The sequence below is a fragment of the Lichenostomus cassidix genome, chromosome 2, assembly GCF_008360975.1.
Source record: "Lichenostomus cassidix isolate B80296 chromosome 2, HeHo_3.0, whole genome shotgun sequence".
NCBI classification, from domain to species: Eukaryota; Metazoa; Chordata; class Aves; order Passeriformes; family Meliphagidae; genus Lichenostomus; species Lichenostomus cassidix.
In genome coordinates, this window is record NC_139482.1 from 70,341,573 (window position 1) to 70,361,127 (window position 19,555).

General features: G+C 41.3%; 2 protein-coding genes across 7 annotated transcripts in view; one reads left to right on the forward strand and one right to left on the reverse strand.

The window, feature by feature from the left end:
• Window positions 1–13,658, reverse strand: part of RELCH (RAB11 binding and LisH domain, coiled-coil and HEAT repeat containing) — a 76,864-nt gene extending 63,206 nt beyond the window's left edge. For 2 of the 5 annotated variants that reach the window (XM_085052077.1, XM_085052076.1), the window contains exon 1: window positions 12,906–13,657. In XM_085052077.1, coding sequence (XP_084908203.1) covers window positions 12,906–13,386 — 481 coding nt within the window. In that variant the 5' untranslated portion in view covers window positions 13,387–13,657. Of the gene's footprint in view, window positions 1–12,905 lie in introns of all 5 variants that reach the window. The other 3 variants (XM_085052079.1, XM_085052080.1, XM_085052078.1) reach the window with 2 other exon arrangements.
• Window positions 13,659–13,907: 249 nt separating this feature from the next.
• PIGN (phosphatidylinositol glycan anchor biosynthesis class N) overlaps window positions 13,908–19,555 on the forward strand; it is a 97,671-nt gene continuing 92,023 nt past the window's right edge. The window contains exon 1 of one of the 2 annotated variants that reach the window (XM_085052081.1): window positions 13,908–13,970. The gene's annotated coding sequence lies outside the window, so the exon portion shown is untranslated. Of the gene's footprint in view, window positions 13,971–17,584; window positions 19,217–19,555 lie in introns of those variants that run through there. The other variant, XM_085052082.1, reaches the window with a different exon arrangement.

Consider the following 19,555-nt stretch of genomic DNA (forward strand, 5'->3'; position numbering starts at 1 on the left):
AAAAGAAAAAAAATTGATTTTTGAGAGGAAAACGTATCTTATTCACTATCTTTTTAGTAAAAAAGAATAATCTTAGTCTTCAGTTATTTGGCAAAGAATATCAAAGCAACCTCTTGCAGAGAAACTGCTGAAAAGAAGTACACTTTGGCTGCAATCTGCTTCTTTCCCAGAAAGAAACCTAACGTGACACAGCAGTGGGAATCCTTTTTGCTGTCTTGGTATGTGCACTCTTACCAACAGTCTCCTGTGCATGGGTTTTAGATTTCTTTCTTTGAATTCAAACACTTTATAATTAGCAATTCCTTTTTGCTAAAAGCTTTCCTAGGGAATAGTGGCAAAATAATTGCTGTCAGCTTCATGTTTCAGAAACGGTAAAAGCAAAGTTTTTGACAAGCAGGTATAAACAATTGCAGAACATGGATCACCTCAATATGGAACAAGAAAGGGCCATGAGTGCATAGAGAAGAAGTGAAATAGGCTTAGGCTTTTCATTATTCATGCTAGTGAAATGCCAGGAGACAGATTGGGATAATAAAGGAGAGCCTGTGCACAGTTCTTGTCTCTTACCTTTACCACTGGAAAAGGATGAGCAAAATCAGAATGCCAAGATTCATATATTCAAAGACACTCAAAGCTAAGAAGTTTTTTTAATTCATTTGTTTAAAAATGCAATGCATTTAATTTCATTTGTGAAGTTAAAAATCGGGTTCAACACCACATTTCACTTATTAACTTATACAATCTTTTAAAACATTGCTTCATTCCAGAAGAAAGGAACTTTAATTCTTTTCTTATTCCTAGAACTGCCACCAGTATGACATGCAGCTTTCTGCTGACAACTTCTGTTTCCAAGGCATATATTCTGCTCTCCCTGAAAGTTGAGCGTAACTACCAAAGCAGGAAAATGTAAGGAAATCTCAAAGTGATACATTCCTTTCCACTGACACACATAATATGAGAAAGGTTACGTTTCATTCACTCTGATGGTAAAAAGAGATTATTTTTACCAGTCTGCTTAAAGGACACCAAGAAGGATCATATTAGCCATATTTTCATACTAGCCATATTTTCACAGAACATGAATTAAGCAGAAATAAGTTGCAGTGTTCTATAAATTGCATTAAATAAGCTTGACATGGTCATGACACGGTAAATCAGCTAAAAACACAGATAAATTAAGCAATATTACTTATTGGTAGGAAGGCTTAAGAAAAAATATTTCTTAAATTAAAATAGTTTGAGAATCTATTTGAATCGACTTTGCAAACATCCAAATTGATTTTCAAAAGTGCTAGCTGATAAAGTAGCCCAGTTGTCATATTTCCCCTAACATCACAGGAGATCATATCATCATGTACTAACGATTAACCAAATGGAACATACGAAGACCAACAACTTCACATTTTTCCTTGAAACTCAAAGAGAAGAAATGATACTATGCTTGCACAAGGCAGATTCACTTTGCATCTCTAACTAAATGTTCACTTGTACTGAAAAGATCTGTAACCCTGAAACCAGACTATTGCCATATTTTAAACTAAGTGAAATAGCTGGCTAACCACGTTTTAAAATTATCAGAAGAGTAACTGTCTACTGGAAGTCAGGTTTTGATTAGCATACATACAGAACTAAAAGTGAAACCTCCCCAGTCAATATCAGAGCAGTTTCCCACTGGATATTGCACACACTAGGACAATATATTTCCCAGTTTAAGCCAGGCTTTACATGAATTATATGGTTATACAGAGGACGAAATAGCTGTAGGCAGATAGCTCACACATATCACAGGCAGGTACAGCTTTTTTTTTTTCTTCAGATAGGCATAAGTTATTATTCAGACCTTTACTATCATGCTGTTTCAGGGCCATCAGCTGGACTCCAACATCCACTTTCACACACCACTATTCAGAGAAGAAAAAATAAACATGACTTTGAAATGAGAAAAACTCCCAAAACAAAACACAAAAACCACTCTTTGAAGACACTATACCTGATTGCTTAACACAATTCTATCTGTCATTTACCATTGCATTATCAAACAGGAACATGCAACATACCACAGGCTTGGAAAGAACATTGTTTGTGCTATTGGATACTACAGAGATTTATATCAAGAACTCTGAATATTCATCCAAGCAGAACTCTGCTTCCAGAAGCATGGAATTTATATTTCATTTAGTCTCCTTCTTCTTCTTCTTCTTTTTAACTTTAGGGGAAGTTAAGATGTTTTCACATTAGTGTTATAAGAATCCTGAAAGCAACTTGATCCACCAGTAATAATTTCATTTGATAATAATACACTCTTTTCACTAAGTTAAATTTTCATTACATAGGATTTCACTAGGGACAAACATTAAACAAGGACTCTCAGTTCAGTGTCAGGTACAACCCTACTTAGAAGCCATCTCAGGTTAATGCCTTCTAGCTTATCCTGAATAAAACCAGACATTGAAAGTTACATAAGTGAATGACTGAGGCTATCAAAAATTATTCCTTAGCATCATCACCTTGATGGCTACTTCTAGGTAAGAAAAAAACCAATACAGCTCCAGAATACATTTCTCCAAAGCAATAGAAATAAGTTGCACTTCATTCTTAAAATGGGCACTGAAAATTTGTTTTGTAGAACACAATTATTAAAATAGGGAATTGCTAAGATTTGATTTTATTATGAATTAAAAAGCAAAACTAAATAGGATAATTCAACCAACAAATATGCTACACCTCAATACACAGCAGTAAACTGGACTCCAAAAGTTATGAACTATCACACAAAGAAAGATTTTGGGGATTATAAATGTCAGAAAAGCATGCCATTACTGTGAAAGAATTAAAGTAAAAAACCCCCAACTTACTCTGAGATACTCTTTCAGATCTATGAAAAGTGATAAGTTATAAAAGCCTCCCAGTGCAACGCTTTTCAACCAACAAGCTATGGATTATTACTAAGACAAGCTTTAAAATAACTGTATAAAGTTCCATGTAACTTTAGAAAACATACACAAGTTTTTACTGATGAGCTGGGCTATTCCTATGAGTTAAGCTGTCCGTCCTCCCAATCTACACATAAACCCTTTCTTGCATGGAGGAACCTCTGATGGAAAATTCTCCATCTAAAAGAAAATTATGTCATGAATAGATCAAAACTGAAACTTTAGGGTGTCTGCAAATCAAAGGTGTGAAAAAGACTTCATAAATATCCGCAAAGGACAACAGTACCCATATTTTATAGGGTATAGCTTAGCTTTACTTTTAGGACACTCAACCTAATTTTTAAATGCAAAGATACAAGCAAACTAGCAAGTACTCTGATAACAGATCCCAATTAAGATGTTTCTAGGAAAATTACTCAGGTCTGACACTTTTTTCCTTTCTTCTTTGTACTACAGGTACAATGAAAGAACTGTTGAAATTCAGACCTAAGGAAATGTAGATGTATAAATACACATTTTAGTCTGTTTCTGTTTGCAGCAATAAAGACTGCAAATGAGGTATTTTATCTACCTTAAACATGGAAGACCTAGAGTTAACTAGCCAGTAGGATCATGCAGCACATGGCCTGCTCTTTTCTACAGATACTGGTCTGAAAAAGCACATCCTTAAATAACTTGTATTGTCAGCGATTCTGCACAATATCACGGGCACAAAATAGCAGAAATCAAGGAAACAGGGGACAGAGGCTATTTGGTAAAAAGAATAAATTCCTTCTTGTATTTATTTGTATATGCTTAAGCCCCATGTTAGTACTGAACCACACATATGCATATGTGAATAAACTACATTGTGAGGGAAAGCATGTGTGATTATGTGAAAACCCGAAGAGTTTTAATGAAGTCCTTTCTACATTAAATAAATCAGACATCATAAACTCTTTAACAAGTGTCCATCAATTCACAGACTGTATTTGTAAATACATTATATAGCAACTGAAATAGATATGTTGTGCAATCCATATGAATAAATGAATTAAACTATTTAATTCCCCATAAATGATAATGCAAATTTATTTAGACCTTACTCAATTCCACAAGATATCTCTGGAGCAGCATCACTTTTGAAGAGTTTTAAATGTGTGCTGCATTTAAAATTTCTGCTGCATTTTAACTTGTTCCAAGCTTACTGATTCTGGATCTTTCAGCAAAGCAAACATGATCCATTGCAGCCAACATTTGATCTAGCATACAACCTTTACAGTAGAAACAGACTTATGTAACAAATTTTTAAACCAACTTGAACTTGTAGAGTAAATTTTACCAGATCAACACATTCCACATCGCTATGGTAACTCTGGAATGGAACAAAAAGCCTTAAATTAATTGCATCAGGCACTAAACTGTAAGCACCTAACCTACCAACCTTGCCTTGCAACTCAAGCGCCTCTTTTCCCCTCTCCCAGATGTTCTTATTCAATGAGACCTGCAGAATTTTCAAAGTTGGTATGTTCTGAAAAGAAGACTTCAGACCCTCATCAAATGAAAAGGAAACTTAGTTAAGTGAAGCTACTAGAATAAAATTAACTTTGAAGCTGTCACAGCAATCTACTTACCAATTACCTAGAGCAGACATTCTAGTCCATGATGGGCAATCCAAACCAGACTGAAAAGAGATGATCAATACTTACCTACATCATATTACTAACAACTTATAAAAATTCATAGGAAGCGTATGAGGGTAAATTCCTAAAGCTGGTTAGAGAAAACTAGCCTGTGGTTGCTGGCCAAGAACATAAAAAAAAACCCAAACAAACCAACAAAATCCAACCAACCAACAACGACAACAAAAAACCCACCACACAAAAACCCCAAACACCAGATTGGTAAAACAAATATTTTGCAGATACACTGCAATAAAAAGGTATTACTCTCACTCCCATGACAGGCACACTGCAGAAGCTCATTGGAAAGATGAAATTATAAGTAGAAAATAGATAAGCTCTTTCACCCTAGCACAGAAGTAACATGCTCACAGAACTGGGTTAAGATACAGATGCACCTGGGCTGATCTCTTAGAGACCTATACCAAACCCAGGCTGCTTTTGGAGGGGCGCTTAATGGACAGACACTCTCAGGCTGCATCCAATTTAGTTGAATCTGAAAGCATTAAGTCAGCCCTGCACAAAGCCATTTGAATGTTGTTGCAGTGACCACTGAGGTCCAGAGGGGTGTGACCTTGGGGAAAGCATCAAACCCAGCCTGACCCCCTACACATGTGCAGGGAGTAGCTCAAGCTGCAGTATGCTTGAGAAAGCAGAGCTTCCCAGAACAGAACAGCAAAGGAAGAACCATGGCATGGAGGTACTTCTTCCAGCACATGACCCCAGCTGGCTTCAGCAAAAATCAGAAAGCATCAACAGCATCAAATTAACTCCATATGCTTGATGCTGCAGCACTGCATTGTCCAAAATGTATCCCTTAGCTTGCACCACAAGGATTTTTCCATTTGTCGCAGTAACCCAGCATTCTGTTATACTCTAACATCAAGCAAAATTGTATCAATTTAGTCCTTAAACGGTTGCCCTTGCTGAAGGACTACTTAAGTTTATACATCTATCTTCATTCTCAAGCATTGTATTCCCTCAGTTTTCTTCATATTTAAATTTCAGGAAGTTCTCCTTTGCCCACTTTCTACATTTATCTTAGGACAATAATAAATTTTTCAGTTAAATTTTAACTTGTGTCCATGTGTCTAGAGAACGAAAGAAATAAAGGAAACTAGAAACTGGAGAACAAGCATCTCTCCTATGAGAAAAAGTTGAGAGAGATGGGGCTGGAGATGAGAAGGCTCAGGGGCAGTCTCATGATGTGTATAAACAACTGAAGGGAGGGCACAAAGAGGACAGAGACAGGCTCTTCTCAGTGGTGACCTATGACAGACCACAGAGAGTGGGCACAAACTGAAACACAGGATGTTACCCTGGAACACCAGGAAACACTTCTACTATAAGGGTACCGAAGCAATGGCACAAATTACCCAGAGGATGGAGTATCCATCTCTGGAGATACTTAAAAAGCCATCTGGACCTGATCCTGGGAAACAAGCTCCAGGGCACTGTGGTTCTGCTTGAGCAGGGGGTTGGACCAGATGATCACCAGAGGCTCCTTCCCACCCCAGCCATGTTGTGATTATGACATTATTTTTGCCATAATTTCTCTTTTTCCAACAGTTTTTTTCAAATGACAAAGCAGCTCATAGCTTTCTCTCTCATCTAACATCAAACAAGATGAAAAAGTACTTGTTATATAAATACTAAATTATTTTTCTGTGACTTTTTACATAACAGTATTTCCTTCAATTCAACAACAAAGTAATCAGTTGCATCACCATCATGCAGCATTATGTTGCAGGAAGAGAGGAAGAAAATTGCCTCTCCCCTACAGTGCACTGGAAGAAAGAGTTTACTATTTCTCCAAAGCTTTTTCAACTCTGACTGTCTTAAAAAAAACCCCCACAATAAAACCCAACAAAACAACCAGTTTTTTTAACTATTTGTCCAACACACTCAATATACTTAATGCCATATCCCAGGCATGCATATAATAAATAAATATATAAGGCCTACAACCTTTACTGAATTACTCCATGTTTTAGCCTTATGCTAGAGAGACTCAGTTTCTCAAACCTGCAACTTTATAATACACTAGAAAACCAAATACTAGTGATAAATTGAAGACAATGAGTTGTAATTTTGAACCCAACAGTATAAGGTTTCACGACTTACCTTTACATTAAAAATAGACTTCTGATGCTATATTTTAAAGAGCTCCATAGATATAAATTATCTAACTCAGATTTTGTAAAAAATCTTAATTCAGTTGCAAAGTGTGAGAACTTCCTGTAAATTATTTTTTCCATGTTTTTATTAATTCTGTGTTTATAGAACACAGAAATCTAGTATTTACAAGTTTTCAACTAGCAGAGATGAGCTGCACACAGATCAGCTTCCAACGTAGCTGAGATCAAGACCTACTTGACAATAACTTGCTTACAAATACTAGACAAACCTTTTTTACCAGGTAACGAAACTCATGTAAAATTTTCAACAAGCATTCTCTCAGATGAACAGAGTTTATGATTCACATCTTCCGTCAAGAAAAAGGCAATTCTCAGAGAGAAAAAACAGCTACAGGAAATCTGATCTATGGAATTGAAATTACATATGGGAGAACTCAAGAGAAGTTCTCAATGGTTGGTTCTGAAATGCAAAGCTCTAGATCATCATCCTAATTCCCTTCTTTCCACCTATCAAAAAACAAAAAGAAAAAACCCCAAAAAAATCACAACCCAAAACCCACTCTTCTTTCCCTTATAGCAAAACCCTCAGAAGGATGGTGTGCTGCTTCAGCACAAATCTGGCTTGTTTTGCTGAAGCCACAGGATGGTTAAACTCAAGCAAAACTGAACTAGCTACACTTACTATACAGAGAGGTTCACTTCTGTCTTCCCCAACAACAAAAAGTAACAGGAACTCTGGCACAAGAACAGAACAAAAGTGAGGACATAAACAATTAAATTCCCATATCGCAGCTGAGAGGATCCTAAAAGAACCAGAACACACACCAAGTTACTACAGGGAAAAATACAATATAGTTATCATAGTCACTCACTAGTCAGTGGATAACTTGGTATGTACCTGCCTAGTAGTAGTGGCTTCTACTCTGTCCTCCTTTGTCCACAAAGGTCATGCTGATCATGCTATCTTACCTTGTTACTTCTTTGTGTAGTTACATACTCACGGGGACTAACCTGTCTCCTGAGCAATCTACCATTACATCCCAAATCACCCCAACACATATATGAGCCAAAACTTAGACTCCTCCATCAGGGAAAGTTTCCAGTATACCTGGTTTTAGTCCTTTGGCAAGTCCAACAGTCACAAAAGCCTTAACCTAAGTAGCTTATAAGCTATGAAGTGCATGTCACTGAAAACCTGCCAGAAATAGCAGTGTCAGTAAAATGGAGTGGGTTTAAAGCAGTCACAACTGGAGAAAGTTCACCTGGCTTTTATATCCCTAAAGCCAATATCAGAGCACTATGAAGCCTCTCAGGTTTCATTCAGGCATCACTGTTTTCTGGCAGGTTTGAAGGGAACTCTGCTTCCCTTTCGTTCAGCATTACATACAAACCTCTACTCTTTCAAATGTTTTCTGTGCTTCATTAAAAGTGACAGCAATCAGCCTTTCCCATCTGTTGACACCAACAACTTTGGTTAGCTATTTATCCGCACATTTCCATCCTGTCCTTTCTCAGGAGAGCACCTTTCCTAAATCAGGTAGTAAAACCACTGTCTTAACCAGAAGCTGCCAGTCTACCTCCCAGTATCTGCAGAGACAGCCAACATAACGAGATATTTTTACTTGCTTTCATAAAGCAATAAGCCAAAGACTTGGGCTGACAACACCAAAACACCTAACAAGTAGTCATTAGAACAAAAATTATTATTTGCCATCTTCCCAATTTCCTATCTTACTTAGACTGCTATTTAAGCTACGACATAATGAAACATTCTAAGGTAGCCCCATTCTGTTAATATTTTCCTTCAGAACAAAAATCTGTTTAAATACTGATCAGGGCAAAGCCCCGCACAAAATTACAAAAAAACCCCAACAACAACTAACTCCCCCCCCAAACAAAACACACACAAAAAAACCCCAAAAACCAAAAGAAAGCCCAAAAAACACACAAAAAACCCCCACCCCAAACAAAACAACAAAAAAACCCACAAACAAACCAAAAAACCCAAAACCCAGGAGCTTACTATCAAGATGCACCAATACTTTGTGGCTAGCACAGGTCTTTCCCATGAGAAATCCTTTTGTGTTTTATAAATAAAGATAAGGTTTGGATGTTATTAAAAACAGTGTCCCAAGACTTGGACGATGCAGACCTGGCCAATCAGGCCTAGGGGGAGGTTTTTGACTGACCAATCTGGGTGACTTTTGAAAACTCTATATATATGATGAAATCAAAACAATAAAGGCCTTTTCATTCTTGCCACTGAGAACTGGATTCTTCTCTCTGCTAGTGGCTCAACAGCGACAATACTTTATATTTTTGAGCTCATGGATTAGTTTAATATAACAGGAATCAAATCCCAAGAAAGTTATAAACAATTTTATTATGGCAATAGCTAGAAAAAAGTCATCTCTTGAAAACCACAAATATAACATAAATACTCAAACACCTTCTTTTTGATTTTCATTAAAGCTGCATCAAATTTTGGGAATGTTGAGCTTTTGCAGCCATAAAGAAAAAAATAAATTGCAAATTTTAAGACTAACACTAGTTCTACAGTGTTCTACCAGAAGCTGCACTCCTTCAGGAAAGGGCATTCATCAAACATAGCAACCAAAGGGCACCATATGAATCACATTAAAAAAAAAGTTTTCTTCACCCACTATGCAATAGCTTGAATTATGGTCATGTGTATAATAAACACATTTGAGGTCCAGGAACAGAGATGAGACATTTTTGAGCCACAGTTTCATTTCTAAATTGTGAGTGCCTCAATTTGTACTGTTCTTTTTTATGCAAAAATGATAGGAACAAAAATTTGTATTTATGTGTAAGTGGTAACTAAGGCCTTGTAAAAGATCTGGAATATAGTAAGAAGCTGGGACTTCCAAACCATACCACTCAGATGAGTAGCATTAGGAAAGCATATCAAAATGATTTAGCAGACATGGAGCTACTGCTATTGAAACCAATGGCAGAAGCTCTCAGAAGTTTGGGAACATCTAGCTGACATACAGGACATGAAGGATGACTGTACACAGTTGCTGTGCATCTAAATGAATAGCATTACCTCCTTCACAGCGTGAATTTGCTTCAAACTAGAAAAGCACAGTTACTAGACACAAGATACATTTCCACATCTTTCACTACAATACATCTTAGTCTCAGTTTGTAGATGTGATGTTGCTGCTGCTGGAAAAAGGAAGGGTGTTTTTGCAAAGAAGTAAGAAATCCCAGTCATCTGACTGTCATTTGCTGTTGCAACCAAGTGCTCTGAAGCATGGTCCAAAGACAAAACAGCTTCTAAGTCACTCGCTGACCACATGATGGTGGTTGTTTAAATCCGATGACACTTCAGTAAAATCTCTTTATAACAGTCTTTGTAGATGAAGAGAAGAAAAAAAGCCATACCAAAATAAATTCCAGCACACACTCGTAGTTTAGATTGGCACTTTTCAGAGTCCTTTTAGGCAATGAACACTTGTACTGAAATTCTCCCATTCTGTACAGCATGTAAAGTACAAAAGCTTCTCATTGCTCAGTGGAAATCCTCAGGCAGCATTCCAAACATACTTTACATTCAATAAGAGTTGCCAGTCATACTTTTTCTGCATCCACTCAAATTACGAAAAATATCAGAATAAAGCCAGAGAAATTAATCTAACTTGGGGGCTGGGAGGAGCAGGTACAAAGCTAGCACAGAAGAAATTCTGACTTTAGAAATCAATAGAAATAATTTTTTTAATGACATGATTTTTTTTCACTGAAGCATAAAATTCACATGACCTTGAAATGGCAATCATGCCAACCCGCACTACTTTCTACGTCAATAATTTCTATTAAGAAAACTACTGGTTTATTCTCAAATATCTTTGGGCTTGTTGAAGCAAGAGAAGGTACATGCACAAATCTCTCATACATTCTCTGCAAGTCTCCCTGTGAAGATCCACAAATGCAAGTACAACAGACTGGGTCTCTCAACAGAAGTGGACATTTTGACTAACTTAGGGAACTGTTCAGACTTATTCTTGGATCTGAACTGTAGCTCAGTCATCTACCTAAATCAAGTAATACCAGACGCTTAAGAAAAAAAAGTGAGGGAGTTCTTCCAAAGAGCATGATTTTCAGCCCATGAGTCTTCTGCAATCTACCTTTTAGTATTTGGAAAATGACATAACTACAGAAGCATGAGACTATCAGCTCTTGTTCAGTCACTCAGTCTGAACGGCACTGTCACAATTGCTAGCTTTATGCTAGACCACAGACTGCGAGAAAGTCTGATGGTACTAAGTTAAAAAAGCTACTTGAGCTATATAAAAATATTTTTTTCGTTGTTCTGCATCTGTCACCTTTCAATGTCACTAAATGTGAAGTGCCTTTTGAATCACTGTTGAGACAAAAAAAATCCTTTGAAATGCACACTCTAACCTGTTGTAGATATCAGATTTCAAGACGCACCTTTGGTGTAAGGTCTAGCACGATATTTATTTTAGCACTTCAGTATTATTAAACTTGTCCAAACCAAGTGTTAGTCCCCACTACTCTCTCTCCCCACTCCTCCTGCCTCCTCCCTCCTTCCTCCTTTTTTTAATAGGGACACATCACAGGCATTTGTCAATTAGGAGGTCAGCAAAATAATAATTAAGATGCTCTTACATAAGCGTACATTGGTCTAAGACTGCAAGACATCACTTTTTTGGTGTGCATAACAACACAGCTACATAGGCTGCTGTTTTTCTAACTCTGGAGTATGCTCAGTATCAATAACTGGAAACAGCACATTATGTTAACAAAGAAAAACAGAATATTTAATCAATCAGATTAATTGACTGGAATCCCCAAGGAATCAGCTTGGGGATGAAACAGAAATTTATATCAGTTCAAAGCCTTGAAGCACAAGTTTTTCCAACATTCACTAATCATATAATGAAGAAGACCATGCTGAAGCAGTGAGTTGGACAAAGTATGAAATTCCAATTATTCACAAACAAGACAAGCAGAATACAGCAGGAATTAAAAAAAATAAAAAATACATTTTTAAAAGATCTTGAAATGCACTAAAAGTTGAAAGTTTAGATGTCTCTAATATCCCAGCCATCCAGGTACTAGTAGTTATTTCCAAATTTTAAGTTCATGTCTTTGCAACATCAGAAACTCTTAAAGGAAACGAAAACACAGGACTATTTACAAAATGCCTTTAGGTATCTTGGTACACATACAATTAAGTCTTTCACCTGTCTGCTATCCACAATTCCTTCCATTTCAATACCTTCCCACGAGTTCATTAAGCCCTCAAAAGTCAGATGGCTGGGCAGCTTCTCTCCCAAAGCCACTTCCACAGGCTACCTCTTTTTTAGAACCCTACATTTCTTGACAGCAACACTGACAAGACACACAAGCAATTTTTTTCTAAGCCATGTGCACTACATTAAAGCATTAAAACTCAAAAGCTTTTACAGCCTGCTATGTGACAATTGTCCCTATATCTGCTCTGCTTTTTCTCCCTGAAGTTATAGCAACTTTGTATATTTACTGTTCCCCATCTCCAAATCCCAAAATGGCTAGCCAAAGATTACAGACACTTGGTAAACACGGCAGCATTAATTATAGGAAGCATTGTATTAGTTGTGCAAGACCTGTGAAACTCAGACCTATGTTTAGATGCACCAGCAGAAATAACACGCTCGCTCCTTACACCCCACTTCTGACAGTTTTTAGATTTTAAATGTAGCACTCACGGTTTTGTGAGTTACATTTTTAAATGTAACACCCCGCTCTTTCTCCTAGCAGCGTATGACTTATCTCTTGGCAGGGAGCACTAAAGACACTGCTGAAAATCGAGGCTGAATTACCATTCCTCATATTTCTTCCACACTTGGCAAACACTCGTGACGCTCACAGGGATACCGAAGCTCGATCAAACTACATCTGTGGGACCAGGGTAACACCGGTTCTGGCATCCCACCTCCTCAGCCTCCGGCTGCCCCACTCCTGCCGCCTCAGCCAGTCCCGCAGGTTAGAGAGAGCAAGGAATGACTGCAACAAGGAGCGATGCCAAACGCCTTTCCCGGCGGCCCAGCGACACCGAGTGCCATCCCCGCCCAGGCCCGCGCTCCCACCGGCAGCTGCCCTCGCTTCCCGTACCCCTCCCGGCCCGAGCCAGGATCACTTACTGAGCTGCCCGGCCCCGGGCTCCCTGCCGCCGGCTCCCCCGAGCCCGCTGCTGCCGCCCAGGCTGCCCAGGGCCCCGCCGGCGGGCGGCGTGCCGCTCTGCCGCTCGAAGTTGCCCGGGTTGGAGAAGAAATCGCGGAGCCGGGGCAGCTCCCGGCCGCTCTCCAGCAGCTCCGTGTGCAGCTCCAGAGCCGTCAGCAGGAACTGGTCTCGCAGCAGCTGCGCCGCTATCGCGTCCATCGGCACCCGCGGCAGCTCCCCTGCCCCCGCGGCAGCATCGCCCGACGCCGCCGCTCGCAGACCCGGCAGCTCCTCGGGGCTCCCCGCCGCCGGCTCCGGCTGCTGCTGCGGGTACGCCGGCCCGCCCGGCTCGGTGCTGCTGCTGCTGCCGCCGCCGGCACGGGCCTCCTCGGGCTCGTCCTCCTCCGAGTCGCTGAGGAAGGGGTTCACACTGCCGCCCCCGCCCGCCGCCGCCGCCGCCATCTTACAGCCCGGCGCGGTGCGACCGCTGCCGGGGCGCTACCGCGGCAAAGCCTGCGCGGAGACGCCGCCGCAGACGCCCCTCCTGGCGGGACCGGGGCCGGGGCCGGAGCCGCTGCCAGGCCCCTACGATGGTGTCGATGATGCTGATGGTGATGTTGACGATGCTGCTGTTGCCGCGGGCGCTGCCGCCACCGGCGGCCCCAGCGACTCCCCGCCGCCGCCTCCTCGGCGGCCTCCCACCGCCCTGCCGCCGCTTCCGGATCCCCGCTCTCGCGAGAGCTCCCGCGGCCAACAGCGAGCGGCGCCCCGGCGCCTGGCCCCGCCCCCTCCGCTGGGGGCGGGTCCCGAGGGCGCGGCAGTCACGGGGGGTCGGGCCGGGCAGGGGCGCGGCCGCGGGACACTCCCGCCTCGGGCCGCGGGACACTCCCGCCTCGGGCCGCGGGACACTCCCGCCTCGGGCCGCGGGACACTCCCGCCTCGGGCCGCGGGGCGGGGCGGCGTGACGCACAGGTGGTGCCGGGGCGCGGCGGCGCGCGGGGAAGGGCGGAAGCGGAAGCGGCCGTGGCGCGCGGCGGGGAAGAGAAGTGAGTGTGGCGCGTGCGCGGCGGGCGCTTCCCGCGGGGATGGGGGCGGCGGAGCTCGGGCAGGGGGTGCTGGGCACGGGGTGGGCACGGGCTCTCCCCGCTCTCGCTAAGCTTCGTCCCCTCCGCAGCCTCCGCGGCGGCCGCCCAGCCCGTGTGTCCCCAGGGCGCTCCTGGGACGGGGGGATGCGGGGCTCGGCTTGGCTTCAGAGTCCGCGCTGGGCGCTCAGACCCTCGCCGGGGTGCGCTGGCTGGCCAGGGTGGGGCTTGCCGGGGAAAGCAGCGCCCTACGAGGGCCCCCGAACAGATGGACACTGGACTGCCAAAGGAGGCGGTGGAGTCACTGTCCCTGGAGGTGTTTAAGGAAGAGTGGATATGGCACTCAGTGCCGTGGGCTAGGTGGCATGGTGGTGTTCGGTCATGGGTTGGACTCGATGTCAACATCCCAGAGGCCTTTTCCAGCCTCAGTGCTTCTGTAACTCTGCATTCCCAGGGGGTGTGAGCTATCTCCCAGCGTCGGGCGTGCCTGGGATTAGGGAGGGCACGAGCACAGGTGGATAGTAAGCTTACGGCTTTTGTTAAGGTCAGGAAACTCAGGAGGACTACAGGGATGTTGTGAGGTGATGCAGAGACAAAATTAGAAGAGACCAACCTTAACGACTCTGTGATTCTGTGAAACGGGACATCTGGAAGTGCGAAGTTATCACTTTTTAAAAGATGATGCAGAGTGGTTGCTTTGTGTGTTATCTGGCACAAACCCGATGCTGGAGTGCAGCAGCAGGTAGTGTTTGGTACTGAAGGAAGTTCAGCTCACTGGAAATGGTGCAAAACAGGGCCAGCGTTGGTTTCTGTTTCATTTCTTTAAAATGTAGTTCCCTTCCCACTAAAGGAAGCTCTGTGTAAAACTGATTCACTAGGTCTTGCACACTGGGGCTGAACTCTTGGCAATAGAATAATGTGAATGTTTAGCAGTGACGTGGAGATGTAAAAGCACTCACTCCAGACTCTTCCCTTCACATGGTACTGTGCTGTAAAAGACGGCTTTCCAGTTTTGGATTTGCGTAATTTTTATAATTATTGTAGTGTTCTGTCATATAATAAACTTTGCATTTTATTACTACCATATCGTTTTATGTTGTTGATACACAAAAAGAGCACAAGCAGCAGAGCACGAGCTGGCTGTAGCATAAAATAAAATGGTGGTGTGTTGGAAATGCTTTAAAATTCCAGCGGGATCACAATAAAAATAGGGACAAAAACATTTTGCTGTTGCGGTGGAATTGAGAACCCGTAAAGAAACCTGCTTTTCCCTTTCCTTTCTGGAGAGTTGGAGCATGTTCAGAGTGCAGTTGTTAAAAGCTGTGTCCGGTGCTGTGCCTCCTCCTCTGGGACGAAGGAGGGAAATCCCTGCCGGGGTCCTGCAGCAGCCTCTCGTGGCCATCCGCGGTGTGTGCAGGGAGGGAGGAGATCCAAACAGTCCAAAGGTTCTTCCTTTACAAACTCATTTCTGCCGACTTCTCTGTCCTGGGGCAGTAAGGACTAATTTTTCACTCTTCCACACCAAAAATTAATGTAAGCGCATTCCTCTCTCTCAGTGCTTTTGAAGAGGTTTCTTTGGGTTTGTGAAACTAAATTAAATATTTACAGATGTCGCCGAGTTGTTCCAAAATAATTTATGGATGGCTGGGAAAAAGCTAACTTCGCTGAAATGCATATTCCAGCACTGAAGAGTGTCGGTATAAAAATATGCTTTTAACAGTATGCTTAAAACAGTTTTAAAGGGATATTGTTTTGAGAAACCAGAGGAGAAAACCTGATAGTGTAGTGGCTCAGAGGATGTGTGAGGCTGAAAAAGCTGCATGAGTTCTGTAAATGGAGCATTATATAGGTCTACTTGAGATAGACAGTTACAAGTTAATTATTTAGTAGACACTCTGAGAGAGGCAGATTGTTCATCGAGCTGTTTTGTCTTTTACTAGAGTTGCTGTCTCCTTTTAACTTTTAAAGGATTTGAATTCTGTGTCTGATGAACAGCATATCGAATACATATAGGAAAGCTAAGTGTCCAAAATACATGGGCTTGTAGAAAAAAGATCTGAAGAGTGTTTTGGAGGAGGTGGCATAAAAGCAATCTTTTTCAGTCTATGCATGTTTTGTTTCGTGAATTTTAAATGTATGGTTTTTGAGATGGAAAATAAATAGAAAAAAACCCCAGACTTTGCTTTTGCTATGTTGATTTTGGTAGGAGTGTTGAATCTTGAGTTAATGCCTCAAAGTTTAATGAACTTAACCAGTTTCAGGTTCCCTCTGTTGTTTGGTGGGACTGTGGGTATGTGAAGTGTGCTTTCTTGCTTTCTTTCTGCACTTTTCTGGTGCAGCATCAGCTGCTCTCACAGCCAGTGAACACACAGTTTAAGTCAGGCTTTAAGGGGGTTTCTGTTTCAGCTTCCACAGATGAGGTTAATTTCATTCAAAGAAGTTAATTCTGTTCGGTACATACTGGTTTGTTTTTTTTTCTGTGCTGAATACTGGAAGTATATGAATTAAGGTGTTCTAGTGAGTCCTCCAATGAAATAGGGCAGCTTTTTTCATCTTATTGGGATCCCAATTAAGGCACAGGGAAGTAAATAATGGAGGAATATGTGAAGCAAATCTGATTTCTATTTTAAAATAATACCAAGCAGTGAGTTCTTGCTTAAGTTTTTGTCTAAAACTGAGCTGCCTGAAAGAATCTTTGTGTATATATGCTTATTGAAGACTAATTTTTGCCTCCTTTCAAAAGAAACTTGAAGGTAGTTATGATTTTTATGTTTGCTTTCAGACCTGAAAAAATGAATTTCAGTGCTTTGTGAGCTATAAGCTCTAAAATACTCTGATGTTCTGCAGGAGCCAAATAATTCAAATGTTGAGACTCATAATATTGATAGTTGGTACTCAAAGACCTCTGCTAGTGTCTGAAATTTTACCTGTCCATTCCAGTTTCAAGGGAATGTTTTTTTGATGAGAATAGCCTATATCAGTAGTTAGTGGTTACTTGTGTGTTACGTTCAGACATAGCTTTACCCAGAGGAACTTACTTTAGAAAGGGTTTGTTAACTTGGGATTTTAAATAAAGGTAGTTCAGCAGTGTGAAGGGGCTCTTGGGAAGATTTTCAGCCTCCCCAGAAATGCGGTATTGACATGTGAAATCAGATGAAGACATGAATGAAACAAAACAACCCTCAAAAATCCTTTTGAATTCAAGTTTGGCTGTGTTTTTCTACCTCCAAAACTGCTGTTTTGAAGTGTTATTGTGAGTGGTGGATATTTGGAAGCTTAGCATCAAAAAAAGAGATCGAACTCACTAAGAGCCTAAGGAGTATTTTAGAAAACTTATTCAGGCTTTATTATGTGTATATTTATGGTTTTGAGAGAATGACTATATAAGGAAAAATTGTTATGGTTGAGTGGGAAAATATAAGTTGTGAATCAAAGATGTGACATTCTATGACACTGCGAACACTTGAGTACTGAATTGCTTGGAATTCACCCTAGCCTGGAAGATGGACTGTAGGCTGTATTGTCTAGACTGTAGCTGTCCAGAAAGCTCTTGCAGAGGGTAACAGATGGTGCCTTACCCTGCCCTCACCGTGGTGAGGGACAGTGGAGGTAAGGGAAGGGAAACTGCTCTGTGCTTTTGTTGTCTGCTTCATGTTACTCCAATTTAGCATTTGCACATTTTTGAAAAAGAGTTCCCTATTTTTTCTTTCTATGGCCTGCTGACTATAACTAATGGGAGATGCAGGCTTCAAAGTGCAAGGAGTCTGAGGGCATGCTTTGAACGTGCTGAATTAGGTCTTTTTTTAGGAGGAGATGGCATCCTGTCCTGCTTCCAGCACAGAGGTTTGTGTTGGGAATTCCGGGAACTAAACTACAGCAAAGTCCTCTTTATTCTTCCTTCTGCTTATTTTTTCTTTCCTTGAGGTTATTTTCATTTGAATTTGTTCTCTGAAATGCTTAATTATACAGTTGTACCGATGGCTCTGCCAGCCCAAGGAAGAGATTTGGCTTGGGAATAAGTGAGCAGGAGCAGAGGAGGACAGGACAGCTCTCTGCAGCTGTACTGGCTTGGTTTTTCTTGCAGTGCCTTTGAAAACCTCTTGTTCTTTTAACTGCTACCTCCATGACAGCTGTTTATGTATAAAGTAGCTGATATAATATATTTGCCTTGCTGGCCCCAAGTATTTTGGAAAATATCCTTTTAGTTACAAGCAAGTTTCTATAGGTGGCAGGGTACAAGTGAATAACTGATACACAGATGACCTCAAATATGAGAACCAGAGAGTTGTTGCCCATCTGTATTCTCTAGGTTTCTGGGTCTCTCTCTAGCAGCTTTTGGTTTGTTTTCTGAGCTCTTTTGTTCTCTACAGTGACTCTCTTGCTGTTCATTTGCCAAAGGAGTTTAAGTGTTGGGGGGGGTTTCATTTTAAATCAGCAGTTCCCCATATTGCAGAGAAGCAGAATACTGATTGTTTTCAGGAGTAATGTTCTGTCTCTATTAATTACTAGAGTGAGTCAGCAGCTGAAAAATAAAGGTGCCTTATACAAATGAAAAGTGGCTTGGCTTTGTCATAAAAAAAATGTAAGCTCACAGAGCTTCTGCAGAGGGTGTTTGCTAGTTGATATATCATAGATGCTAATTAATGTTAACTACCTGGTTAGTCGAGGATGATGTAGGAGCAAAGAGAACTCTGTTCTGATGTGAATATTTCAGGCTGCAGTAATTGATAAGTTCTGTGAGTTTTGTGTCCTGTGGGAGCTTAGAGAAATGCTTCCTTTGTGAACAGTTTGCAAATAGGGCTGCTGGAGGAAGAGTTGAAGACGAAGTGTTTCATTTGCATAAAGATTTCTTACTGGACTTCAAAGTATCCTTGGACAAATACTGTGTATGCTTACATTACTACTTGATGCTCTTTTAAAGGGAATATATAATCCATTCTTTTTAGCATTTTTCTACACTTTACAACTTGACCATTGCAATTCTTTTTAAAAGCTTGTTTTGCTTGATAACTGAAGAAATTGGGGTTTTTCTCCCCCCCCCTCTTTTGCATATTTGTTTATGAGGAAGCAGTACTTGCCGCCAGGCTGTGTGCAGGGTGGGATTTGCCAGCTTCTGGGTGTGCCGCGGTGCCGAGAGCGATGCAGGACCCTGGAGAGCGCCCGGCTGTGGGAGAGCAGCAGCCCCTGCTTCCCTCGAGCTGAAGCTATCGGTAAATTTGCATTCAGAGGCTCATGTATAAGATTCAACAGATGTGCTCGTTACTATTTGATGTAATTCTTGTTTATTTGTAATGTTCGCTATCAGTAAGCAAATGTGACTTAATAAAAGAGAAACAACTTCTGCCAGCTTTTTTAAAGCTTCCTTATTCATACTAGCTTCTGTAGGACATACTTCAAGCACAGTTTGTTTTGGGTTTTTTTGTCAAAGGGTGCTTTTTCCTCTGTGTGTATAAATAATACATTTGTAACCTAGTATGCAGAAGAGTGCAGCTGAAAGTTTGGGGTTTTTTTCCCATCCTCTTGCCTCTGTGTTCTACGTTGATATTAGT